Raw genomic sequence first — 27626 nt, 5'->3', positions numbered from 1 at the left:
TTTTTCCCAAGCATTTCAGAAGAAGCAGATGTAAAATCATGCTTCTGCAGGAATTACAGCAGAAGCCCCATAGCTTTGTCCTTTGCCAAAAGGAGGATGTGGCACTGGAGACAGTGCCTCAGCTGCCATCAGTAGATGCATTTCTCTGCCAACCATCATTACCTCCTGTCTTCTCTAGATTGAGCTGCAACTCAGACTGCTGTCATCCAGGACCCACACCTGGCTAGACAGGGAGGCTCCCTAACCTGGGTCAGGTGTCCAAGAGAGCTGCATGTCATAGTCATAACTTAGCACCTCATCCTCTCTTTCACCACCCATCACACTCCCAGGGCTGATAAACAGAAACTCTTTCTTGTACCTCTGCGAGAAGAAAGAATGGAAGCACTGGAGCTGAATGTTCCCTACGTGGGATTTGCTTGCAAGCTGTTGCATGGCACTCCATCCTGTCTGAGTGAGCCTGCTGCAAACCCGTGCCCCAGGCGAGCAGGACAAACTCCACCAAGGCCTTCCCAAAAATTAAGCAAACACATCTCTTTCTGAGGAAGCTGGTGCATGTTCATGTATAGGAATCTAGGTTTCTCCAGTGTAATGAAATGTGGAGAAAGCTGGATATGTCACTTTTACTTGTGTGGAAAAGAATAATGATCACAGCATAATGTTGATTTAACTCTGAAATACAATATTGTCATAATCACAATCATCTCTGTCACTTCAGGAGATCCCATCTGAAGCATCATAAAATTAGAAAGAAAAATCACAGGTTACTTGGATTGCTATTTTTCTATGCATGTAGGACAGAAAAGTAAGTTGTCACTGTCAAGATTATGTTCTGTTAAGGTATCTGATATAATTTTTTCTTTCTCTTCCCCTAAAACAGAGGAATGGTGCCCTCTTTGGCAACCACATAAACCACATTAGCAGTGACAGACGAGATTCATTTCAGCAAATCAACACCACACACCGTCCCTTACATGTCCAGCGGCCTTCAATTCCCTCTGCAAGTGATACTGAGAAAAACATGTATCATCAGGCAGGAAACTCTGTGTACCACAATCATCATAATCACAACTCTGTAGGAAAGCACGTTCCAAACTCAACAAATGCCAATCTCAATAATGCCAACGTGTCCAAAGTCCATGGAAGACACACAAGCTTTGGAAATCGTGAGCACAGATCTGAGAACGGTTACCGTTCACACTCCAGGACTGACCACGAGAAGCGTAGAAGGCCAAGCAGTAGGAGGTAAACTTAAATATGTCTTTGTTTTTAAAGAAATATATGAATACACTATAGGAAACTTAAGCTAAGTGAGATGAATTTGAATCTTCATTTCTGTTGCCTACCGATATATGAGCTGTATTTAGAATCTAGCTCTGATGAATGGGAATTGCATAAAGCTTTACTGGGGTTTGAAAGTAGCAGTTTTCTTTAAAGTGAAATCATTAATTACAGCACAGTAATCACCAAAGAATTTCTCTAAATGACTTGTTCTTAAAATATTTTTCTCATTTTTGTGGCCTACCTGGATAGAACACGCTACTATGAAACATACATTAGGTGAGTTGATATTGTTCTGATATAATTGAAGAGGGCAGGGAGGTTTTCTTCTTTCTTCTTTTCTTTCCTCTCCTTTCCTGTTTCTTTTCCAAATTAACTGTATAACAATGCATATGCTCAGTAACTTAAGTGACAATTTTAAAGTCAATTTTTTTACTGCCTTTTCTAAGATGACAAACTTTTGGTAAAGTTCAAAGTTATTCAAGGTCTTTTGAAAGTCCAGGCAGGTTTCTGCAGTTTTCAACAGACTAAAGATCACACCTGATTGTAGTCCTTGTTAAAAATTGACTTACCAAGACTGGAAAAACCACTGGTGTTAGCTTTGATAAATGTTAATGTGTACAGTTCCTTTTATAGGAAACCCAAAATCTTTCTTGGTCTTCTGTCTGAATATTTTCTACTTTTTAAAATATAAGACCTATTGTTTTAATTGAAGTGCATTGGTAAATGGATGCTCAGTGGTGGTTTTAATGTCTAGATTTGCATACCTGTTTCAGATTTTTTGAATACCTCAGCGAGAACTTAATATTTGAGCCATTTGGCAAACTTCAGGTACTGGAGAGAGGCTGTGTTTTTCCAAATGACAGTGTATATCATATAAAGATGTCTTGAATGTATTTGATTTCACTGAGCATCCTTTTGTTGTTTTTCTGCTGTACCACAAGGAAATAAAGGAAGGCCACCTTCCTTTACATTCATGTTCTGAACTGCACTGCTGTAACACCACATCCTGAACTAGAGAGTTGTTAATGCTTGTCTTTTCCTTTTCCTCTTTGAAGTACATTAAAAGAACTGTGTATAAAATAAATATATAATTGATATAAATAGAAAAAAAGTTCCTATTTGGTGGCTGCTTCCAGATCTGACACTGGTGATGGGCGCCGACCTACCATTCGCCGGGAAGAACACGAAGTGCAAGACTATTGCAATGATGATCATTATTTGGGAGAGCAGGAGTATTACAGTGGAGAAGAATATTATGAAGATGACAGTATGTTGTCAGGAAACAGGTGAGAATATTTGTTAAATAAAAATATTTGTTAAATAAAATAGCACGCAAAAATATTTCGGTATTTTAGGTACATAGATGTAAAGGCTTCTCTAAGCACACTCACGCTGCCAATTCTCTAATGAAATTAATAATCCACAACTGCTGAAATGGGAAATGATGAGTAGGAAAGGAGAGTATTCCAATGATGGAATGTTTCCCTTCTACTGACTACATTCAGTAGCATCTCAAAAATAATTTCCACTTCTGTCCATTTTGCAAAAATTTTCAACTCCAGCCCAGAAGTAGAGGAATTTATTGCCATTTTATCTTAGATCTATAAGTGGATATGCTCAAGTGCCAGACATGCTTAATTCTCCTCCTCCTTCTCCTGCTATATGGGCTACATTCACCGCTGAATTCTGGCAAGATTGGCAGCCTAATCTGCATCCTGTTGGTTTGCTTTAAACCTGAGATCTGCATGAAAGCTAAATTTTACAAAATTCTCAGGTCACTATTTTTTTTTTTTTTGTATGATAGTTAGCATCAAGGAACACCCTTTCAAGATCTAATTTTAAACATGAGAATATCTGGAATGTAAGAGGCTTAAATCCATTCTGTGAGCTTCTGTGCTCCTGCACCTTACCCAAGGTTCTCAAGAGAGCATGGCAGGACTAGAAGAGAGTATTTATTTTATTTTTTTTAAGCAGTGTGTGACTGAGATCTTACATTTTTGCCTGTACTGGTAAGAATAAATTCATTGAAAATACAATATGATTAAAAAATTAACCTGTGAATTGACCATGTAACTGTACTAGTACAGAAGTATATGACCTCTCTCAAAATCCTACAGAAACTGGATTCTAAATCTGAGTTCTGCAATTACAGAATGCAGTGTTTAGTTATCTTGCTGGAGAAAGAGTAGACTTGAAAATCTTTTAGAAGGAAACAAATTTTGAAACTGTTTACAAAAACTCACTGAAATAATATTTTCTTTATTGTTTTTAAATGCAGGCATAGATATGATTACCACTGTAGATATCACTGCCATGACTCAGATTTTGAGAGACCAAAAGGTTACCATCACCCACATGGTTTTTTTGAGGAAGATGATTCACAGATCTGTTATGATACAAAAAGATCTCCTAGGAGACGGCTGCTACCTCCAACACCACCACGTAAGTACATTAAGGACAATTTGTTTGCAAATCTGAAATAATTCAAATGCATTCAGACAGATTCCAGTTTAAAAAGGATTTTTTATAAAACTTGGATTTTAAGCATCTTATTTCAGATTGGCATGGGTACTTTATTCTGTTGTCTCAGGAACAATGTTTAAAATCCTGCGTTTCTGCTGAGGGAGAAGATGTTTCAATTTATAGACAGAATTAGCACTGTCAACAGATGTTTTTTCCTGATTCTTTAATTTTCATTTCTTCTCTTCCTTATATCTATCCCTTGGTTTTCCTTATCTCAATAACAATATTGCTTTATATGCATTTCTACAAGATGTCATTCTTCTTATCTTGCAATTCTGTCTTTGTATGTTCTAGGCCATACTGCAGAGATTAGCAGTGCTAATGCTCTGGTGAAACTAGGCACAGACTTAAAATTCTTGGGTTTGGTCTTTGACCTCTGAGTGCAAAAGCAACCTCTTTTTAATGCTTTTTTTTTTTTGTCTCAGAGATTCTCAAGTGTATTGAGGTAATTTTATATCTGAGGTACAGTCTCAGACTGTTTAAAGCTACAGAAAGCTGTGGTAAAAGGCAGCAGCAAAATATATTTTTATATAATAAAGGTAGCATTCTCCAGCAATACTGCCAGTACTGGATCTACACTTTAGGCACTCAACTCCTTATGACAAGGCTGGCAATGCGTTCTGCTTTTTGGCTTTCTGCCCTTAGGGGGCACAGGGGCAGAATGAGTCTTGCACCACAGAGAGTAAATAACTCAGCTGGACAATAATGAAGGGTACAGAAAGCTGCGGTCTGTCTTTCAGTAGCAGAAGGGAAACACATCAGATGAAGGAGAGACTTGAAAGGAGACCCCTGTACATCTTTCTACAAGCTTCTCTGACAACAGAGGATTTTAAAGCCAAAGAAATAGATAGATGCTTTGTATATCCATTCCACAGATTGCAGGAGAAAAAAAAATAATATAAAAATTGTCCTGAGTCTGCCCATTAATGTGTTTTGAATGGAGGGTTGAAGGTTTCCTGTAACTGCAGTCTTGGAGATAAAGTTTTAATTACAGTATTTGGCAGTCATTTATTTAGAGGAAGTTATGTTTTTTATCTCATCTACAGGAAACTAGACTAAGGTACTAGATAAGATAATTTGATATCCTAGGATAAGAGGACCTAGTGCAGATCAAAGTTGCATAAGAGTAATTTAGGAAGTCCTTGAATTTCACCAGTGTAATGTTGTAAGAGCAATCAGTGTCAGACTTCCTGTCATAACCATTTATTTTATATTCAGGAAAAGAGTTGAGAGATTTTAGCAGCTCAGTATCTGAGTAGATTTTAAAAGAATCTCAAATCTATTATTTGTAACTAGTGTATGGGCTGTTTGGCCTGGGGAGGAAGCCTTGATTGTCTCACATTAATAAAGAAAAAAGGAAAAAAAAAAAAAAAAAGGACATGAAACATTGCACTAAACAGTTCCTGCTAGCATCTGATTCAGTCCAAGTGAACAAAACACCCAGTGCCTTGCAGTCAGTAAATTGAGCTCTGTGTCAAGCTTTCTGGATGTTTCTATACCAAACTCATCACCACAGTGAGCAGCTCCCAGAAATGTACTGAGGAATGACTGGGATTTTCTTTCAGCCTCTTCTCACAGAGAAGTGCCTTGTTTTGGATGAAGGGACTTTTTGGCTTGCCTATTATAAATTTTGGTATCGGGACATTTAGCATATTAGGATCAGGAGCTAAGGCTTACATTCCTGTATTTGGATTTGCCATAGAGACAAGGGAGAGAGACAAAGTTTGCTTTAGTTGGACAGAATGACCTGGTGGAGGCGCCTGTTTTAGTTCAGTGGCTCTTTGATTGTTAGTATCCAGCATGAAGTGTCTGATGATAACTGTGGGGTGCCATAAGTCCATGGCACTTGGTACAGCCAGGTTCTCTCCAGTGTCCCACTCCAGTGCTTGCAGCTGTGAGGGTGGATCTGGATTCCAGCTCCAGTTCAGCACTGAAGCTGGCACAGGGGAATGATACCCATGTGCTTCCCATCATTCTGCAGGCTTTCAACAAGATCAGCTGAAACATCTCCACATCAGCCAAACATCTTGATTCAGTTCAGATTTCCACATTTTTCTTCTATCATGAAAGTGCACATTACAGCAGAGACCGTGAATGATCACTGTCCTAAGCAACAGAATAAACATCAGGAATTGACAATCTGAGTTGACGTGGATATGGTTTTACATATTGTATATTGCTTCCAAGGAACTGGAGATTTCATATTTCCTTTGGGAAATCTGGTTTATTAGAATCAAGAGCCTGAAGCCATGGAGAGGAAAGAAGAAAGTCACAGCAGGTTATGGCAAAACTCTGCAGCTGAGAGTCTGAGCCAGTCAGCTGCGTCAGACAAGCTCGTTCTCTGAAACAGCTGCTTCCAGTTCTGTCATGTTTGGTTGCTTCTATGATTTCTACCTTGGACTGCTTTTGCTTATGTGATTAATCTGTCCTTTATCTTATAACCTGCCACTCACTTCTCTTAGCACAACTTGTTTCTTACTGGAGGATCTGTTTTTATTTGTATCATAGTTCGCTCACCCTGGAATTCTGGAAATAATAGACTTTGAGGAAAAATACTTTGTTTTTCTAATGAATTATGGTTTCCCTGTAGCACATAGACGATCTTCCTTTAATTTCGAATGCCTCCGCCGACAAGGTAGCCAAGATGACATCCCACTCTCTCCTAACTTTCACCATCGCACGGCTTTGCCACTTCACTTAATGCAACAGCAGGTAAACTCAAACTCTTCCTTAACCAACAGTGAATTACATCCTTCCAGCCTCTACATTGCACTCCTGACTTTCACTGCTGTTTGAAGCAGTACTGGTGTATTTGTTGCTAGACCCAAGGCTTCTCAAACATTGACCTTGTGCAAAATACAGAATGAGTAGCCCTGCCCCTTGGACTCTGAGTGTTCATAAAGAGTCACCATGCCCTAGATTTTGACCAGGACTGCATAATATAGCAGCTGTTTATTAATCTTTGCTTATCTCAACTCCATTTGTGACAATTTGCAAATTTGTGACCTTCTGAGGCTCAGTGCCCAGCTTGGAAAATGCTGACAGCTTCCTATCCTGTCCTGGACAGAAGGAATGTTTCTATATTTTGCTTCCTTAATATATTGTATAATCAAAAAGAATTTGTGATACGAGTAAAATGGAAAAAATACCATTTTGTTGATTCAATTTACCAATTTCAGTCCTGTTCCTCTATTACACATCAGAAAATGTTAACTTTGCATAGCTGCTGCCTGAGAAATTGGTTTGAGATAACTGCTGAAGTGAGAAATAAGTATGACTGAGCATTTGAAATCGCTAACTTCTAAAATTCTTCCCTTGCCAGGTGATGGCTGTGGCAGGTCTGGATTCCAGCAAAGCTCATAAACACTCACCGAGTCGTTCAACGCGCTCCTGGGCCACCCCACCTGCCACCCCTCCCAACAGGGAGCGCTCCCCCTATTACACCCCTCTGATCCAGGTGGACAGGGCTGACTCCACAGAGCACATGAACGGCAGCCTGCCTTCCCTGCACAGGAGCTCCTGGTACACGGATGACCCCGACATTTCCTACAGGACGTTCACACCAGCCAGCCTGACCGTCCCCAACGACCTGCGGCACAAACACAGCGACAAGCAGAGGAGCGCAGACAGCCTGGTGGAGGCGGTGAGTGCTGCACAACCTCTGAGGAAGCCAGGAGTGCTCCTCTGGGCGGTTTTGGGGTGAACTCTTCAAAGCACAGAATTAAGTTTGATGCCTCAGGTTTTAGCTTTTATATTTTTCAGATTCTGTACTGCTTTAGTGTGTACTTCTGAGCTTCATATTAGGAGATAGTAAGCTCTCTTCACAGAGGAGGGAGACAAAATAATTCCTTCTCTAGCTGGGGACCAAGGACAACTCGCCCATATCTCAGGCCTAAGAGCATAAACAATGTAGACTGAAGAGATTAAAACAAGAAGGATGGGACTTCATAAGCTAAATCTATAATTGCATAATTAACTCCAATATGCTAATGTACCAAAATTTATAAAAGTGTGAGACCTTATGACCGGTCGGGCATTTTGTGACCATTTTTGGTTCATCTTGGGTGTGGTCCTGGCTGGGCTCTTGTACTGCCGAAGGCATATCCATTGCAGCCTTCTAATAAATCCTTACTTTATTCTTTAGCTCTGTCTAGTCTCTGCTCTAAGTCAGCCTTCACAAGGCATCAAGTTCACATCAGCTGTCTGAAAATGGATTTTTAGTTTTATAGCCACAGACTGGTTTTAGGTAAAGAGGGGAATTTATTCATAACTGTCATGTAGTAAAGGATTTCTACTGAATCCAGATCTTCACATTAGTGAGAGATTAATCAGAGAACTAAAGATACTTTAGAATTTAGATGAGCATCAGTTCTGAAGTATCCTCCACAATGGCAATAAGGAAGAGATGATGTATATGCCTGTTCTCTCTGTTGTTTCTATAGAAGTAAATCCCCAGTTTTGCAGTAATTTGAATAAAAGATCAAAAACTCTGTGAATCAGTGTATTAAATGCAGAGAGGAGAATAACAACTACAAGGATTGATTTGTAGGTGTACTAAAGAATGCTAAGAATTCCCTTTTATATTAAAAATTATTTGAAGATAAAGTGTGTACAGCATTTCTTAATCTTAGTTAATGTTGTAGCTTCCATCCATTACTTCCTTTCCACTGCTGTGAGCTAAACAACACATTTCATTATGTTTTTACAAATGGGAATTCAACATCTTTTTTCCATGTACTCTAAAGTATCGAGAACATATAAAATTCTGTATTTCAGACAATTGTTCTAACTGCACCATCTGAGATGTATTAACTGTTGTCTTTAGTGTATCAGCCTGATGAATGATGTTCAGCAAAGACTACTGCCAGACCTCTAAGGAGAAGTGCCAGATGTACGGCAGCACCACTTACATTATCGCACATCATGGTGTTCTTTGGAGACTTTCCATTGTTGATTTAATTGTTATTTACCTGTACAGTTTGGCTGTGGGTTGTACTCCAGTGATTCAGCATGGGGTTTCTAGTGCTTTCATCAATGAGCAATGCTATGATCTGTCTGTTGTTCTGTAATTCCACTGAAATTCTCACTCTCTCCCCTCCCTCTGCCAGGTACTTATATCTGAAGGCCTAGGAAGGTATGCAAAGGATCCTAAATTTGTTTCGGCTACAAAACACGAGATTGCTGATGCATGTGACATGACTATTGATGAGATGGAGAGTGCAGCAAGTAACCTTCTCAATGGGAATATCAGCAATGGGACCAACGGGGATATGTTTCCCATTTTAAGCAGACAAGATTATGAACTTCAAGATTTTGGTCCTGGCTACAGCGACGAAGAGCCAGAAACGGGACGATATGAAGAAGACTTAGCTGATGAAATGATATGCATTACAAGCTTATAGTATTTAGCAAGGAAAATGTTCTAATAACAGAAAAAGTGCCTCATAGTTTCAAGATGCTAGGCACTAGCTGGAGTGAATAACCAATCCAAGTTTTGTACGAGTGATGTCGCACCTCAAGGAAGCCATAGCTAATAAATTTATTATCTCCAGGTTGCCGAAATGTGAACAGAGCTGCAGTAGGTCAAGTCTCCTCCCACGGAATCTTCAGTTCCTCTGTAGGAACTAGGTTCTTTTGAAACCAAGCAGATTGTGACAATCAGTTTTTTGAGGGCTAGAGCAGGATTCTGAGGTGTAATATCTTGCCTGTCTTTCAACCTCGTGCTGCTGTCCTTCCTAGTAGAGCAGAATTTTGTCAGTGATAATGTCTCTATAGATCTGGCACAGGATTGTGTGGGAAACAGCAACATGAGATGAGTGATGACAACCAATAATGTCATTACCTCAGTGCTCAAAGCATATCAGCTACCCATTGCATATCCATTCTAACATTGTTTTCAAACTTGCCTCCTGATTTCTTTTCTTAATGCTCTTCTAAAATATGATTTGTCATGCTCTACCTGTTAGAGATCGTTGGAAAAAGAAGTTATATAAAGAATAATCTGTCATATGTAACATCAGTTTACATAGGAAAATATCATTCAGATGGTCTGTTTTATGACTATCATGTTAAGGGCAAAATATACTGGAATAATTGCATTCTTACTAATGCACTTGCAACCAGGTTATAGTAGAATTAGATAAGATAGTTTGCTAAAAATTATATAGTAGAAAATATTGTAAATTAATTGTAATATACAATGATTTGTATTTGTAAAGAGATGTTCTATATTTTGTAATTATTGTACCGTAATTGAACTGCAGCAATATTTATGGACCCTAATTATTGTAACTCTCCACAGAATTCTAGATAGAAGTATTTTTACTTGGAATATATAGATCTATAGCATAAATATTTAAATAGAGCCACCTTTCAGTGTAAATCTCTTTTTGGGATAAAGTGTCAAGTGTGAACTTGGCAACAGATCAGATTTTTTTAAAAATAATTGAGTCAAAAGAATCTCTCTGCAAAAGGGATGCACCGTTGACTACTCAGTCTTATACTTGGAAAGGTTAAAAATTTAAAGTAATTTCCTTTTTTTTTTTTTTTTTTTTTTGTTTTGACTGAAAAGTAAGCTCTAATTTTATTTTTGTTATAACCCCATGCAAAACCCCCCAAAACCCAAAAACCTTGGCAAATTCATGCCAGGGTGTTCCTGGTCATGAGAAAATTGGTTTTGACGAAGTGTAATACCTACAATACCTTAAATTGACAGAGAAAATATCTGAGGCAGAAAATACTTCACAGGTAAATGAAAATGCTTTACTTCAGTACTACTTTCTCTCCTTGGAAAGAGAAGAAATGTGATAGTATGATTCTACACAGAACCAAAAACCTTGATTTAGAAATTATATTATTTTATTGCCTTTACCTTTCTGTTGTTCTATGTGTATTATTTCAAAGATTTATTTTTATGCAATCAAGAGAGGGCTTCGATATTGTTCACAATGCAGTAAAACCCTGAAATGTCTTTGAGGCTGAAATGACCTTGGAGGATAATTAAAACACCCTGAAAGCTACTGTCTATTTTGTTAGCACTGGATAACAATGACTTGTTCTAACAAGTTATCTTATCAGGTTTTACCTGTAGTTCCTATGCTAGATAGCAATCCAGTTCACATTTTTACAAATGTGATGTTTAAAACATGTCAATAAACATTTTGTACATAATGACAGTTTCCTATGAATAGCTTACAGACTTCCTCTGAAATCATTCTTATTTCAAATGCCAGGATAAGAACTTAAAGGTTTGTAAATTATTTCTTGACCTACATCATTTTGTATTAAAAAAAATGCAAAATGTTCTTCAAAATAAAACTGTGTAATAATTTTATTATACCTGGGAGTCCTTTTACTAATATCTTTTCACCAAGAAGTTCCAAAGGTTAAATTCAATTTGCAATGTTATAAGAACAAGAGGGAATATGTGGAAGAGGGTATCAGTCTGCAGTGTCTTTTATGAATGGTCACTGTTAACCACAAGGAAATAAAACAATCAGAGTATTCATATGCAAAAGGGATTACTACTTCCCTAGAGACAGACCTATGGAAATGATTAGGAAAATCTGACTAAAATACCCTGAAACATCTAAATAAATTTTCCATGCTGTCTTGGGAAGCTCTTGGGTAGGTTACCCAGCAATACTTACTTTGTTACACTTTCCCAGCTCACAGAAACAAAAATCTGAGAGGCCAAAGTGGAGCTATCCCTGTGAAGTAACAATGAGTAGATTTCAAAGTTCTGCCTACTGTGGTAAATCCACTTCTGATAACCACCTTCAAGGCAACTGACATTAAATTAAAAAAAAAAAAAAAAGAGGAAGACAATCTCAGAATTGTATTTTGTCCAGCATGGACATTTGATAGAATGTCAGGTTCAGCAGATTGAGCAGAGTGACAGGATTTTTAATTAGTGATTTCTCCAAAGAGACAGAAAACAATATGCTGACCTCACTGCGTTCTCCTGCTCTTTGTCCTCAGCCTTTAATAGTGTGATGAGAGACTCTTCAAGGTAGGTAAGAAATTTTATGAGAGAACAGTTTGCAAAAATAAACAATTAAGGAAATTTAGTTGCGGAACATATTCTATGTAGTTACCTTTATGAGACTACAAATTTATTTATATATGTATTTGATGAGAGAAAACACTAGTAAAGAATTTAAACACTGGTAAGTATTCTCCAGTGAAGTAAATTCACTGAAAAAATGCATTTATAACATATATTCATATTTGAACAGTGTCTTTTTTTGGAGCTTGGCTGACAGAAGAATTGAGACTAAAAATTGTGATAATGTAATAACATATGCTTGTGTTCTCCCTGTTCATTTTAACTATAAGAAGTATTTAATTACTTTTATTATTATTTAATGCTATATTATATATATTTAATATAATTTAATATATTTTGTTATTCCTCAAAATTAATTTTTATGTTTATTTTATAGAAAATGCATATTCCAAGCCCACTTTTCCAGTGTTCCTATAACTGCCTAATTTGGTTACAGACTAATTGACAGCAGGCACTTGGCAAGGATTTTAAGGTGGTGGTGTACAAAATCTTACATAAATTGAATACAATGCAATTTTACATAAACTGCTATATTCTGCTGCTTTTAAAAGCACTTCTCATACTGAAACAACTTGAGCTGAAATGTATGTACAGAAGAAGTGTATTTGGTCACTTTTCTTTCTTAATCTCATTGTCCCCTACCAGAGACCTCCAACTGCCTGGAGCATCTGCAGCGAGCGATTTCCATGGAGATGCTGGTATTCTCTCTTGCAGTACCATTGCTGGTCCAAGCCATGCTGGCAGGTCTAGTAATTCTTGAATTAAACAGCTTTTACAGTTAACTGGTTTTGAACACATAATATATTATCTGCATACTTACAGAATTTATATCTGGGTAGAATTGGGAATAATCACACTGTATTGTTTTGTTAAATAGGTAGAACTGTGGAATTACAACCTGTGTTCTGCAGTCCAGTAAGGTGTAAAAGATGGTTAATTGTAGCTGTGAGACTGCCAGTGCTCCCCAGGATATCTTAGAATAACCTAGGCCTATTCTAAGGACCCTTTAGCAGACTTGACTCTGCTGGAAGTCAGAACAATTTTTAACAGGACTTCAATATCAGCAACCAGGTACAACACAGAGGACAAACTAATGGTAAACTGATACTACTTAAAGATTTCCCCAGGGCAACAAACCCTTCAGCACTGCATCACAGGAATCTCATGAGGGAGCCTCAGTGTTCTAGAGCAGTGAGGCTGGAATTAGTAAAGCAACTGCAGCTCACAGCAATGAAGATGTTTAAGTGTTTAGAAGGGGAGGAATCTGCAAGATGGCTGTGGATGGTTAGAACTGCAAGAAAAGATGATGTTTCAGAAGAAATGCCTGATTATCTGATTTCTCAGTGCAGCAATGTCTCCTGAGCATAAGACACATGAATACCTAACCTTGCTATTTATTCCTCATTTTAGAGTTTGGCATAACAGCAGAGAGGTCTGTGCATGTTCAGTGGTAAGTTATGTAAGCCAATGGCTAGTTAATCATCTGCAGTTGCATAATAACAATTCCCATCTTGCATGCCTGGAGTGGAAACCCACATTGTAAATCTGCAAATGCAGGAACTTCAGTGTCTCATCTTGCCAAACTGCCTCCCTTTCTCAACTGCACAGCACTGTGGTAAGTCTCACCAGTGTATAAAACTTAAAATATCCTTATTGTATTCCAAATGACACTGGAACTTACTGAATACCCTTAAAGAAAAATCTCACAAGCATGAGTGCTGAGAAAAAATTATTTGCCATTAGGAGGTACACAATACACAGTCCATGCTTTTCTCAAACTGTTGCACCAGAGGAATTGTCTCCTTAACTCAGCTAATCAATCACCTATGTCATGAAATGTTCTTGTTCTTCCCCTCATTTCAAAAGACTGCATCACATACATAGAAAGAGTTTACCTGTTTCCCTTAGGAGCAGAGTTCACTGCTGTCATCTTCCATCTTCAGTGGTTTTGTTTGTGTTTATGCAGATGCTCTATGGAATGAAATCCTTTCCTTCAGCAGAGCTTCCAGCCAGTGCCTTGCAGAGAGCAGCACCAGGTACAAGTATCTGCCTTAAACATCTGCAGTTGTCCCTCCAGCCAACATCTGAGTCAGCAAGGTTTTCTAGTCTGTAAAAATGGTGTAAAATTCCATTTTTTTTCTGAAAAAAATGTTTATTCTCTTTGCCACAAGTCCTGAGCAATCTTAGGCTACAGAAGATATTACTTTATGATTTGACATCTGCTTAGTCAGAAGTTACTCTGGAATACTTAATAAATACAAAATAATCAATGGAATAATTTTCTTTCTGTGAGTTAATCAGTACCTGAAAGTTAGTTTGACACTACAAACAACCATGAGAGCTCAAGTATCTTAACTTATACATCTGAAAATTAAAAAAGCAAATATTTAAGTCCTAACTGGAATATAGCATTGGTTCACTGAATAAGATATTTGCCTTCTAATTTAAAAAGACCTCTTCCCATATCATTAATATCTGACGTTATATAGTTATTTTGAGTAATATTTTATTTTAAATACAGTTTGGTTGTAGTTTTTCTAAATAAAATTTGAGTGATAGGCACCATTCAGAATATTTACTGATGAATATCTTTTGCAAACAAACATCTGAGCAAAGACCAATCGCTTTAAGGATGTTATACAAAGTGCAGATCTCTTACTGCTAGAGTGGTAAAACTACATCAGCTTAAATTGTGAGCAGAATTCTACTAAGCGCTTTGTGACAAAAAAACCCAAAACAAAAGCAAAACAAAACAAAGAGAAATATACATTTTCCTGTAGATTTTCATAAATTTCAACTCCAGTTCTGCATTTTTACAAAAATAAGTTCCAATAAATACATTGTATGTCTTCTCCCTGAAAGCTCTACAGTTAGAGACTGAGCTTAGTGAAATCTAACTTTGAGTGGGATTTGTAAACCATGCATTCCTTTCATAAAAACCATGTTTGACAAACTCTGAGCACATGCAGTTTCCTCCCTTTCCTATGAATTCTGATACAAACTAATTCAACTCTGGAATTTGAAATTGCATAAGTGCTTACACTTGCTTGACCATTCTTTGCAGGATGTGGTCATTACTGACTAGCTGTTTTCCTGGGTAACATTCTCACAGCAGTTAAAATTCTTCAAATAACATAATCATTTTCAAAATAGCCCACATTAATCTCTTCCATTCCTCATGCAATCACATGGTATTTCTGGCTGATGTGTACAGCCATCTTGTCATTTAGAAATAGCTTCTCTTCAACAGAAAATTTAAATTTACCACAAAAGGTCATATTTAACTAAATTTGTGATTCTTGGAGCATTCTGCACAGGGCCAGGAGTTGGACTTAATGATCCTGACTGGTCCCTTGAAACTCAGCATATTCTATGATTCTAAAAAAGGAACTTAAGGCAGCTGATTAAAAAAACCAGTAGGTAGTCTAATACCAAAAAATTATTCACATTAATAGTTATTTTAATAGGATATGTTATTTTTCATGATATTTATCACATTGGCATATTCAGTATGAGATACCAACATGCGGATGAAAGCCTAAATAGCAAATGATATGAAAGGATGAGAATATTTATTTATCTCTGTGTTTCCAAGGTCTTGGGCTTATATACAGGAACATTTTTCTCTTGAAGTGATGGGAGACCCTTAATTATATCTGCAGCTTTCTCTGCTATCATGATAGTTGGGGCATTCAAGTTTCCAGTGACAATGCTGGGCATTATTGAAGCATCAACTACTCTCAAGTTTTCAACACCAATTACTTTTGTTTGGGGATCCACTACAGCGGTGCTGTCTGAAGGCTGACCCATTTTACAGGTGCAGGAAGGATGATAGGCACTATCAGCCTTCTGCCTTATAAAAGCATCTATTTCTTTGTCAGACTGAACATGATATCCTGGTTGAATTTCAGGCCCACGAAATTTTTCAAAAGCTTTCTGAGCAAAGATCTCTCTGGTCAACTTGACACACTGGCGGAATTCCCAAATATCTCTTTCTGTATAGAGAGAAAATAAGAAAATTGTAAGTACATATTTAATTTACTAGTATATACAGAATGCAGAACAGAAAAAAGCAGCATTGTGGAAAAAAAAGCTGGAAGGAAAGTCTCTCACTTCTTGCTGAAAGCCATGATAAAGCAGATTTTTTTTTAAGTCACAGATATTTACATCCAATGTGAACAAAACTTGGTTATATTGCACAAGCCCAAAAGGAAAGATGCGAACTATGAGGAGTTGCACTTTATCTTGCTTTACCCACTGTCTAGGAGAAGGAAAATAGTCTCAACACAAAGCAGCAAAATGAATTACTCCTTCACAAGCAGAGGTAGTGATGAAATGAACAGCAAGACACAGCAGATACCAAGAATTCTGACTTCCTCCCCACCAGGGAATTCTTTCTAGCTTATACAGTGCATTGCACAATCACCTCTTTTCATACTAGTTGACTTTTAATAAATGAGAATTAACTAACAATGTACCAACCAGCACTTCTGAACTAGTGTTGAGTAGGTACAATAATCAGCTACTGAAACAGGTGGGAAATAAGCTGACAGAGCAGGGAGAGGCTGCAATTACCTGTTGACAGGTAGTTGGGCTCAATGATGGGGTGGTCATTTGGGTCTGAACTCTTCAGCTTCAGCCAGCCCACACTTGTGCTCCTCATGGGTCCCACGTGGACCTGCAACACCCACGCTGTACTCATCACACAATCCCACCAGGTATGCTTCCAAATTCAGCATGGAGTATTTTTGGGGGATTTTGCCTTTTTTTTTTGTTTTTGTGTTAGTTTTTTTTTTTTTTTTTTTGCAATTTAGAGAGACTTTACAAATTCAGCATATTATAAACATTAACCAGAGATAGTGGAAAATACCTTTGAACATTTTCCCATTTTATATAATTTCTTTTCTAAATATGTAATTCCATTGTAGAGAGCAAATATGCCTGTCAATTCACAGCTGTTCTTTTCTTTTAAAATACAGCCATTCCAATTTAGTAGTATCAAAGCACTCTAAGACAATCAGCAACTGGACCAAATTATTATGTCTCTGAAGGAAAAAGACTAGTAAGGAAAAGCATGTATACTCAGTGACAGTTCCCCAGAATTAACATTCAGAGTTTTGGATCAAGATGCTAGTTTAAAAGGGGCTTGGATTTGTGCCAGTGTTTCTATATATTTTCACTTAAAGCTTTGTCTAAACTGCAGTGGAACAGTTTTGTTCCACTGCAAAATTGTGTCCTAACTCACAGTACTAGGGCACTTCAGTAGAGTGAATACTTAATTCAACACTTGCCTTCTTTCCCAGAGATAAAAACTAACATATTTTGCTGACAATATCAAATAACAAGGAGGTGTTTTTTCCCCAATTAAGGAGGTTAAGCAGTCTATTTCATATTATACTGAACAAAGTATTTTTCAGTATATTGCCAGATTATCAACATTTATAATGGAGCATAAAGCTCCTTGCTAATGGCTACAAAGTCTTACTGGAACATTCTCTTCCACTCACCTGGTAAGCTTCCATTGTGGAAGCAACCCGACCATGGTCAATCACCTGGGAAGGAAGAAAGTGGAACTGGATGTCAGGGTGAGGAACCCCTGGTTCACTCCGGATGAAACCACCAGATTCCAGGTGGGAAGTGGCTCCCTCACCTAGGGAGTGTAAAGGAGGGAGAAGATGCCATTAAAATACCTCCAAAGAGCAACAAGTCCACTTGTTTTTAACCTGTAGATGAACTACCATGAATAATTGATTTGTACAGCATCAGCTGCAAGGAATGCAAATCCATTATGAACAGCTTGTAGTTTAGGCACTGTGCACCACTATCATCTGCTTTTTAATTCCTGGATAAATGTAAATATGCATAACTTTGGAATTCCCACTGATCTGAGGATGGGATGTTACAGTTATCAGTAACTGGCAGGCCAAGGGTCTGATTCCAGATTTGAATCCTGACAGGTGTGGAGGGAACTGGCTGCACATCCTGATACTCCTGCACTGCTCACTCCATGATGTGCACTCCAGTTATCCCATCAGTCACATGGGATAGGCAGGGCCATCCACAGTGTCTGCCCTGAAGGGAAAGATGAAAGCCCTGCAATGTGCCTTATGTTATTTTCACTTCTGTTTAAAACTGTAAGTTGGCCCTCAATATTTACTTGCATGGTAAAGAATAACATATACATAGAATAAGTTGTCAAATAATAACATAATTCAGTAAGTGATGTAGAGCTCAACTTTGGCCAAGCTATTTGACTGACATCAAGGATTATATTTACAGATTCTTTTTAAGGAACATGACTGAGGTACTGTAAAATTCATTCTAAGGAAAGTAAATTCACATTTACTTGCAGGGCAAAAGGATTCTGATCAGAGCAACAAACAAATTCTTTTGAGACAGTTATACAAAAAATCAGTTCAACAATATGTTTTTATTGACATTACATTGATTTAAAATAGAATATTTTCTCCATCTTTTGTGCAATAGCTTTTCTTAGTAGTGCTGATTTTTAAATGTAGAATTTTTTTTTGCATGAGATACAGGAATGTTAAAAGTAGTGTATAATAACCTCCTTCATACCTAAGATATAAAAATTTTAAAATATTGTGGTACAGAAGAAAAGAAATAGTTCAAATCCATTTGCAAATTCCAGTTATTTCTCAGAGCGTGAAAAAGATTATATATTAAGGCTCCCAGACTATAAAACTCATGGATAAAAGGCTGTCATAATTCTAAAACAGTCAGTGGTAGAATGATTGCATACTTTGCTTCATACCTGTAAATTTCCAAAGCCATTCAAGACCAATCCTCACCATGTTAAGTGGCTTTTGTGCACTATATAGAGTAATAGGTTTGGTGCACTTCTGCTGGACATACACTTCTAAATGATCTTGTAGGTTCTGGCCTACTCCTGCAGAGGGGAGAAAGAGGGGAGGGAGAAGAAAGTGAGAGGAAAAAAAATGTTATTTCACACAGAAAGATTACCCACCATGTTTAAAGCAGAGAACATCTTAAGTGGGAACTGAACCAAGCTCTTACAAGGGCAGTGGTGTCACAGACCAAGGCCATGAGTCACATCAGCCTTTTGCTCATGTCAGAATAAAGTTTTACATAAACATAGCATAACTAGAATGAAAATAGAAAGTTAAATGGCAGATATATCAGTTGTTCTAAAATTGCCAGATATGGCTTCTAAATACTGTGCTAACTTCTTTGGCTTTAAGGAAAAGTTCATGTTATTTCTTCTATGTTTGAATATCTATGATAGTGGGAGTTTACACAATGTGTAGTGGATCAAAACTAATTCAAAGCTCTTAATGACAAGTGTGCTGCTTAACTATAAAAATATGCCTTCAGAAAGGCATTTTTACTGTCAAATGTGGTGAAGAAAGAGTAGGAGTTTGTTGCTTAGTTCTAAAATCACTGATTTGTATAAAATCAACACATCTTTCCACTGATTTGTAACAAACGTTTTCAACATGTGTTTCAGTCTACACAACTTAACATAAAGAAAACTCTATTTCATGATTAATTTAATTTAATGGTCGTTCCGTTGCATCCATAGGAAGATGAAAGAAGAAAGAAAAAAATTACCAGGAAGATGGCAAACAACAGGGATCCCCAGTTTTTTTAGATCATCTGCATTTCCAATTCCAGACAACATAAGCAGCTGGGGAGAATTTATGGCACCTCCACTCAAAATAACTTCCTTATTGGCAAAAACCTAAAAGGAAATGAGCACAAAATCCCTAAGATTATAAAGCCTGAGCTGAATGCAAGCAACATCAGGGGCTGCTGCTTGGATATGCTGTTCTGATCCAGATTAGACACCCTTCCCTCACATTTTCCTCAAGTAAATGTATTCCTCTTTTGTCAGAATTTTCCACAGAGAGAAGTAATCAAGCTTTTGCTTTGATCATTTTTGTATTTATTCCCATCTTTACAATCCATTCAAACTGTATGGCACAGAAACATTCAGCCCAGCTCCTGTCCTACTTGCCAGGGGAATATTACCTGTGGCACTCAGATCAGGCAGCTGAGCTTCTCTGCCATTTTCAGCAAACCTTTATAAATAAAAACTGCAACTCCTAAGGAAGATTTGGAATTCACAGACATGGTAGCTCAAAAATTCTCAGGAGCTTATTTTTTTTTAATTCAGCCAAGGCTAAGGTTTGATTTCTTGGCTCATGGTAGTCCTCAAAAGCCCCCTGCCATGATTCACTAAAGCACTACTGATAAAATAGTAGCAGGCATGGATTGAATTTTGTTTTGCTGACAGTCTTTTCATCAAATGGTTTGGTCTGAGCCCTGAGCTGGTGATGATACAGGCTGCTAAATTACTCCTCTGCCTTTGACTCAGAGTTTTAATAAATTAGCATGGAATGCATATTAACTTGGAACCCTGTCCTTTCTGAATGACACCTCAGCTATACAGAAAATGGCAAAATGTTGCTACAGTAACATCCAAGTGTAATAATAATAAAAAGCATTTTCACACTATTTATCCAATATGGTCAACAGATGGCCAGTGCTGTTATCTTTTGTTTGTTACTGCTTTACTCTGAGCAATCATTAGTATGTTAAGACTAATAAACACCATATCAGAGCCTGCTGAATCAATACTTAGAGCTGTATTTTACATGTTATACAAACTTATTTAACTTATTTACATTTTCTTTAGTACACACAGAACTGGTACCAGTTTGTTCAGAGCAGCATTCAAACGATGCTTGCTCAGTCTAAACCCCCTGCAAAGGCAGCACTGTAGTTATTCCTAGCCCACACAAAGTTTTCCATAATGCTAAGTGGGAAAAGTGACTGATACACTTTTGTTTGAGTTAGTCTATAATACATTAAAAAATTTTCATCCTTTATATGAAATATGAAGTATAAATAAACTTTTCTGCTTGATTCTGAACTTAAAAACTCCAGTCTACCTTTCCTACTTTTGTCAGAGGGCTTACTGGAGTCCTGGGAGATCTCTAGGACTTCAGTGTTAGACAAAGTAACAAGTCATTGGCCGGTGAATACGTTTTGAATAACTTTTGAATCAGGTTTTAATCTTTTAATCTTTTCACTTTGCTGATGACTGACGTAAAAGAGATTATATCTCAAATAGACTGTAAAACCAAAAACACTTTAATGTAGTCAATTGCTTCATCTTGATGTTCATTATGCAATAAAATTATTAGTTCTTCCATCCTGACAGGTATAAAATTTTCCAGAAAGTAAAAGCAGATACTAATCCTGCAGTTTTGATGCTGGAAGAGGGGGAGGAGGGGGAGAGAATGAAGGGAAATATTTTGAGGGTGTATTTTGTACAATACATGATATAAACATATATTATTCACTACGTAGAATTCATGCATATATTAGTATGTGTGAAAATTCATAGCAATCGAAGAATTTTGCAATTAAATGGTCCAATATTCAGAAAGTCTTTGATCATGTGTAATTGAATTCCAAGAATTTCTTCAACAAAATTGATCTTGATAATTGCACAAGAACAGCCATTAGAGGTACTGTTTTCACAGAAATTTAATAGCTTATGAAATCAGTTAAAGGTTCTGCAACTTTTGTTTCATATTGGTAAAATTATTATAATTTGCAATCCACTTAGGAAGCAGCAGATTTGATCTGTGCTTTAGAAAATCAAAGAACAGATTATTTATACTGCATTTTAACTTCTGGCAGGTGCTCAGTCACAGAACTTGTCCGCTGAGTTTAATAAGGCTTACTGAACTCAAAGCACCAAGATCTGTACTCAGCTCTCTCTAGGATATTATTATTCAACTTCGTAATTGTTTTATAGTCCTTTGTGACCAAATATCTTAGGTTATTAGCATACAAGCCCCTTTCAGGCAATATCCTAGCTACAGACTAATCCATAATCAGCTGTTAAAGGAAGTGAGGATGGTTTGGGTCTTACAGAGGTCAATGGATTGAAAGAGGCACAAAATGAACCAATTATCCAGAGTTTTGTAATGACAATTCAAGCTTCCTTCCACGCAATCATATTTTCAGTGGAAATTGGACTGAAACTGTGAAATATTCATTCCACAGCCAACCATTAGGCAAGATTTGTCATCTATCCCTCGAGCCATTCAGATTTCAGTGTCTGGCTTTTACAGATTTTCCCCTGCCAGAATTGTTTTTCAGAAACATCCCCCTTGCAGCACTCTGGTCAATGTGCTGGGACAGGGCATGGTTGCACCAGAGGCTCCAGTCTTACACAATGCTCTGTGGAACATCAAGTTATGGCCTGTCCCCTCAGCACTGGGAGATGGAAATGTGATGATGAAGTTAATCTCTAAATCAATACAACTGGAGTATCATCTACTGTAAAATAACTGACAAGGAATCATATATTGTAAGAAACAACATAACCTCTAACAAAAGAGAACATTTTGCACAGTAAAGTGCCATTTTTAGTAGACTTAAAAAATATATATATAATTTAGCTTTGATTCATACCTTTCATACTGGAAATTGAAAATCTCTTACCTTTTTCCTTTGCCCATTTTTCACACACTCAATACCAATGCATTTTGTTCCTTGGAACAAGATTTTTGTTACAAGTGTCTTCTCTGCAACTGAGAAATTTGGGCGTGATATGGCTGGGCGAAGATAAGCACTAGCTGTGCTCCATCTTTGACCTACAATGTATATTTACATTAAACATCAAAACAGTCATGCTCAGTATGCTTCAGATTTTGGCCAATAACCACCAGGATGCCTACAGAGGGGAAGTCTTCATAGAGTTTATAGAGTTCAAAGCAAATGTGATTTGATATAATAATTAAAGATATTATTTTAACATAACAAACTTCACAATGACATAATTTAACTGTGAATCAGGACTTCCCTATCAATGCAACTTGCAATGAAGTATACTGTACTTCACTGTACAGATAGCAAGCTGCTGAGAAATGAATAGGGTGTAAATACAGAGTGCCATAGCCGGGCAGTAACCTAAACACTCAAATGGCATTCAGTGCAGATTATATGTCCATATTTCAACATTATTTCTGGGTCAGAAACAGAAATTACTTGAGGACCCCTTCATGGTTTACCTTGGTGTATAGTCATGTCCATCCAGCCAAAGCCTTCCTGCTGGTAGCCATTCATGTCATCCGTGAAGGGATACCCGGCTTGCTGGGCTGCCTCCAGGAATGCCTGATGGAGAGGATGGTTTGTTTTCCCTCTTGACACATGCAGGGGGCCATTCCCACCTCTGTACTGATCCGGCCCCAGTTCGTGTGTCTGTGCCTTCTTAAAATAGGGCAGGCAGCGCTCGTAGTCCCAGCCTAGAGCCCCCTCCCTGCTCCAGCGGTTGTAATCCTCGGCGTGCCCGCGGACGTAGACCATGGCATTGAGAGAGGAGGAGCCGCCCCACACCCTGCCCCGGGGCCAGTACATCACTCGGCTGTCCATGTGCCGCTGCGGAGTGGTGTGGTAGTACCAGTTGTATTTCTCATCGCAGAGGTTGTACGTTAAGGCAGCAGGCATGTGGATCTTCCACATCAGCCTTATACTGCCCAGGAGTGTGTCCTTAGGGCCTGCTTCCAAAAGCAGCACAGTGCTGTGCGGGTCTTCTGTCAGCCTGTTGGCCAGCACACAGCCTGCTGATCCAGCTCCTACAATGATGTAATTATAAGAGTTTGTCTTTTCAGAGCTCAGTTGAGACGATGCACGTGAAATTTTGAATTGTTCATTGATGCCGAACGTGTTCTTTAATGTGTGTGCTTTAAACACGCTTCCTGCTACCTTACACATCACAGGACTGTGACATTTAAATCCTCTCATTAAATATGACATCTTTACTGATAGTCACTCTTGCAGAATTTCTGACAAAAATCCAGTGGTTTACCCTAGGAGAAAACCCAAAGATACTAATTAAGATGTAACCATTACTACCTCTAATATGTCAGTCATTTTCAGGTGACAATGGTATACTTTACCCATTTGCACTACCCAAAAAGTTAACAATGGCAACAAACAGGTAAACATTTACTGTCTAATTATTCTTTTAATGCAGTCTATGCAGCAGTCAAATGTACTATCCTATATTATGTGTAGTCTGATTTTGATTTACTTCTGGTTCCTGAGACAGATGAAAAATTTCAAGTATTTGCCAAACCCAGAAGAGGCAGAAACTTTTGCATTCCTTGTAGTCTCTCTCTATCTACCTCTAATAGGCAAGAATTTAAGAACAACAACAATTTCAAAAACTTCCCTGTGAGTCTGTGACAGTGATATCACACAAGGCAATTCACAATGGAAATGATGAATATGCTCACTGCACATTCTGCCAAAGAGTGTCACAACAAAACAAACGTGTCACAAACTCATTCCCAGCTATCCCTAAGGTGAAAACTGCTGGATTTGCAGGTGTGTCTCCTAACACAGGGAAAGGCAAGATCTCTTCATCTCTGCCTTTCTACCTTGCTACTACACCCAGATCCTGCAAGAGTACTCCAAGTACAGTTACAATCTAATGCCACCAGATCCTTAGGCTGAGTAAGAATGGCAAGTTTTTTACTTTCAGAGAAGCCTGTGAGCCTTGGAAGTACCACAGGTTTAGCTCTGTGTTGCACTGGTTTGGGCACAGGGACTCAGTGCCAGATTTTCTGTGTGTCACAGGTACTGCTGGCCAGCCTGAAGGGTTTTTCCTGCTCCTTCCTCCTGAAACCATTCCTTTTGGTCTCAACAATTAGTGAAGTGGGGTGTCCTTGGAAGTAAATAGTACTTCTCTCTGGCCCATGACTTCTGTCTAAGCTGTTGTGTATTCTAGAGACAGCAACTTATCCAGAGTCCATTACACTTATCTCTTCCAGCACTGCCCAGCTGAGAGAGATAAGCAAGCATTCTCCTGAATCCTCTGTAACAAAATTAGGTGTAAATTGCTGCTAAATGTTAAAAATTTTCCATGTACAATTAAAATTTTATACACATTCATTTGCAAAAGTATGTTCCTTTACTCTTGGGAAATAGAAGGGAAGACGCATAACTCTCTGACTTTTCTTAGAAAAACTTGTAATAAACTTGTTTGAGGCTGTACAAACCCCAAAATTTCTGAATGAACAACCAGCCATGGATAACAATTTGGTCTGTAAAGAAAAAAAAAAAAGATGCTGGGGATATGTCTGAGCCTAAAGTTCACACAGCTGATTCTCCTCACATGGATAATTTGAAATTGTTCCCAGCTGAAGATGGGGATGTGTCAGGTTTTTTTTGTGGTTTTTTTTTTTTTTTTTTTTTTTTGCAAGTAAAGTCTATTAAAGGATTCTTTGTTGAAGAAAAAGGTTTATCATCTTCTTGTGATGCAAAGGTAGGGATATTTTTACTTGTTTTGGTTGTGAAGAAGAGGGTTATGGTTTTGCAGTACCTGTGTTTAACCTGCAGAACTGGTGGGCTCTATTGATCCAGGAGCAGCAAATTGGTGAGGGGGTTGGTAGAATATGGGCCTGGGTCCTGATAATCTGGGAAAGATACTCTGTCCCAGTAGGGAACTATAGTTTTATGACCAACTCTTCTAAATGTTGCAATGGTTTTCTTTGCGTTTTGCTGTTATTTTACTTCAAATGGAACAGGACTGGCAGAATAACACCTGAGAGAATTTTTGTCTTGCAAAGAGAGCTGGGAGTGAAGTCAGTCAGCAGTGTCCAGCCATAACAGTCGAGTGACTTTGACAGTCGGTGTGTAGATGATTCACAAACCTTGGCGCTTTTGAGTTCTGAAGTGCAGAGGTCAAAAATCAAGGCAGTCTGATTTAATATAAATCTAGCACACGTTTTGATTGAATGGATTAAAACACTGGTTTCAATAGAGTAAAATACTAGTTTCAATGCACATTTCTTTTTGCCATATTGATTCACATCCACTCCCTTCTTTCAGTGGTCCCTCTGCATGAGCACTACCCTACCCCATTTCTTCTAAACTGATCTTGAAACAAAAAGGAGAGGGTCACTGTGCCTGAAACACTTACCTCCTGTTCTGTTGACAGAGGAGAAACAAGAATATTCTCTTTAGCAGATGGAAAACAAGACCCTCTCCCAGAGATGTCCACAGCACAGACAGCACATAATGTAGCGGAGCAATGGGGCTTTGTCTGGACGTTAACCCTTCATGTTACCACCAAATGCTGTCAGGCCTGACTGTGTAAAGGGCAGGAGGAAGCGCTCCTCAAGCTAAAGCAGATCTTGCTTTTTGTTTGTTTTTCCCTGTTGCAGGCTGTGTAACAGGTTTAAATGTATCTGCTGCAGAATGTTTAGGACTAACTTTCCCTTCATTCCTGCTAGGGAGAAAGTTCATTCACTTTCAAACACTTTGTGGTGAGTTTCATTTCCAGGGCTGAAAGTGCTCAAGCCCACTTACCTCGCCGATTCCTCCTCCGTGCACAAGCGTGTCTGTGAGCTCCGGCGGGTCCGGGGCTGCCCGCGACCCCGCTCTGGGGGCTCCCGCCCGGCCGCCCGAGCAGGAGGGTGATGGCTCTGTCCCGGTCCCGTCCTCAGAACGGGGCACCCACAGGCCGCGTCTGTCTCAGCCCAGGCCGGGGAGGCCGCTCTTGTGTGGGGGCCGCCGCCGACCCTCGCAGCCGCCGCCCAGCCCGGCGGGCGGAGCGCGGGGTGGTCCCTGGGATCGCGGGGGCCCCGGCGGGAGGGCGAGTGCGGGCTGTGTGGGGAGAGTCCGCGGGGAGGCAGGGCAGGAGCGCGGCTGGGACTTCCCCCCCGGAATGCACCCTTTGGCCGCTGTGCAGGCTGTGCCAGAGCGGCTTCGCCAGAACGGAAAGCGCCCAGAGGGGCAGCGGGCGAAGTCCTCGGCCTCGTCCATCCCGCCGGAGTCCCCGGGCGGCTGAGCAGCCCGGGTGCTCCCGCACTCCGCCGTGACAGGGCTGCCAGCTCCGCCGCGGAACTCCGGGGCGCGGGGTAGAGCCAGCCCCGCGCTGAGGCGACCCCACCCCGCTCCTTCCCGGAGTGCTGCAACTTTTTCACCCCTCTCTTGGCGGGGCCGAAAAAACGTTTCCCCCATCCTCGGCTGCGAAAACGCTTTCCAGTGGGAGCACTGGGAGCTGCATCGCGGCTGGGGATGGAACCCCAGGTGTTCCCGCTCCGTGCCCGCGCCTCGCTCCGTCCCGGCACTGACGGGAGGTATCTCTGTATGGATGAGCGCTGGGCGCAGTGCTCGAAGGCAGCCCGTGAAAGTTGAGCTGGAACTTGCAGCTGAAGGCTTTAACTGCGATCCTTACCTGTCCAAGCGTGTTCCCAGGAGAAAGCCTTGGTTTGAAGTGAGAGCAGCAAACGCGCTCTCCCGTCGGGCCTGCCTGTGTTGACTGATTCGTTACCTCAGCAATGACGACTTTCGGGTTTGGTTGTATCACTGAAAAGTGTGTGTTCAATCATAACTCTGAACAGTTTCCCACTGGGTAGGCAGAAGAACAAATAATTCCACAATATAACTCAGATAAGTTACTTCTCTATTGGCTTTGTCCTCTGAATATCTTCAGTATATGCGAATGTGGTGCATGCTCTTTGTAGACTAAACTGCATTAAAATGTGCTGGTAATAAGAGTATCTCAAAATTCCCTGAGAAATGGCCAGGGATTGGTAATGTGAAGAGGAGTGCCATTCCTGGAGGGTAAACCCAGGAGTCTTGTTTACCTGTTCAGAATGCTCATGGCAGAACAAAGCTGATATAATGAAGACAAACCAAGATTATTGTGTGTGACATCTTGTACTTTTTCCTGACATCATTG

At 39.1% G+C, this 27626-nt stretch overlaps 2 protein-coding genes and 1 long non-coding RNA gene across 3 annotated transcripts in view; 1 reads left to right on the top strand and 2 right to left on the bottom strand.

The window, feature by feature from the left end:
* Nucleotides 1–11142, top strand: part of CACNA1D (calcium voltage-gated channel subunit alpha1 D) — a 168770-nt gene extending 157628 nt beyond the window's left edge. The window contains exons 45-51 of the mRNA XM_053953667.1: nucleotides 878–1242; nucleotides 1531–1557; nucleotides 2418–2567; nucleotides 3560–3723; nucleotides 6395–6516; nucleotides 7127–7447; nucleotides 8913–11142. Of these exons, the coding sequence (XP_053809642.1) occupies nucleotides 878–1242; nucleotides 1531–1557; nucleotides 2418–2567; nucleotides 3560–3723; nucleotides 6395–6516; nucleotides 7127–7447; nucleotides 8913–9206 (1443 nt within the window). The 3' untranslated portion in view covers nucleotides 9207–11142. The remainder of the gene's footprint in view (nucleotides 1–877; nucleotides 1243–1530; nucleotides 1558–2417; nucleotides 2568–3559; nucleotides 3724–6394; nucleotides 6517–7126; nucleotides 7448–8912) is intronic.
* LOC128794068 (uncharacterized) overlaps nucleotides 1–13968 on the bottom strand; it is a 44052-nt gene extending 30084 nt beyond the window's left edge. The window contains exon 1 of the long non-coding RNA XR_008432975.1: nucleotides 13768–13968. This is a non-coding gene — a long non-coding RNA (uncharacterized LOC128794068). The remainder of the gene's footprint in view (nucleotides 1–13767) is intronic.
* A 203-nt stretch (nucleotides 13969–14171) lies between these two features.
* On the bottom strand, nucleotides 14172–26416 carry CHDH (choline dehydrogenase). The gene is made up of 8 exons (XM_053953668.1): nucleotides 26249–26416; nucleotides 22945–23742; nucleotides 22376–22527; nucleotides 19466–19595; nucleotides 18648–18782; nucleotides 17380–17522; nucleotides 16448–16550; nucleotides 14172–15867 (listed from the first exon to the last, which is right to left on the bottom strand). The coding sequence occupies exons 2-8, from the start codon at nucleotides 23687–23689 to the stop codon at nucleotides 15449–15451; spliced, it is 1827 nt and encodes a 608-aa protein (XP_053809643.1). The 5' UTR covers nucleotides 23690–23742; nucleotides 26249–26416; the 3' UTR covers nucleotides 14172–15448.
* Between the last annotated feature and the right edge of the window lie 1210 nt (nucleotides 26417–27626).

This window comes from Vidua chalybeata, chromosome 12 (assembly GCF_026979565.1).
Source record: "Vidua chalybeata isolate OUT-0048 chromosome 12, bVidCha1 merged haplotype, whole genome shotgun sequence".
NCBI classification, from domain to species: domain Eukaryota; kingdom Metazoa; phylum Chordata; class Aves; order Passeriformes; family Viduidae; genus Vidua; species Vidua chalybeata.
This window is presented reverse-complemented; position numbering and strand designations above follow the sequence as displayed.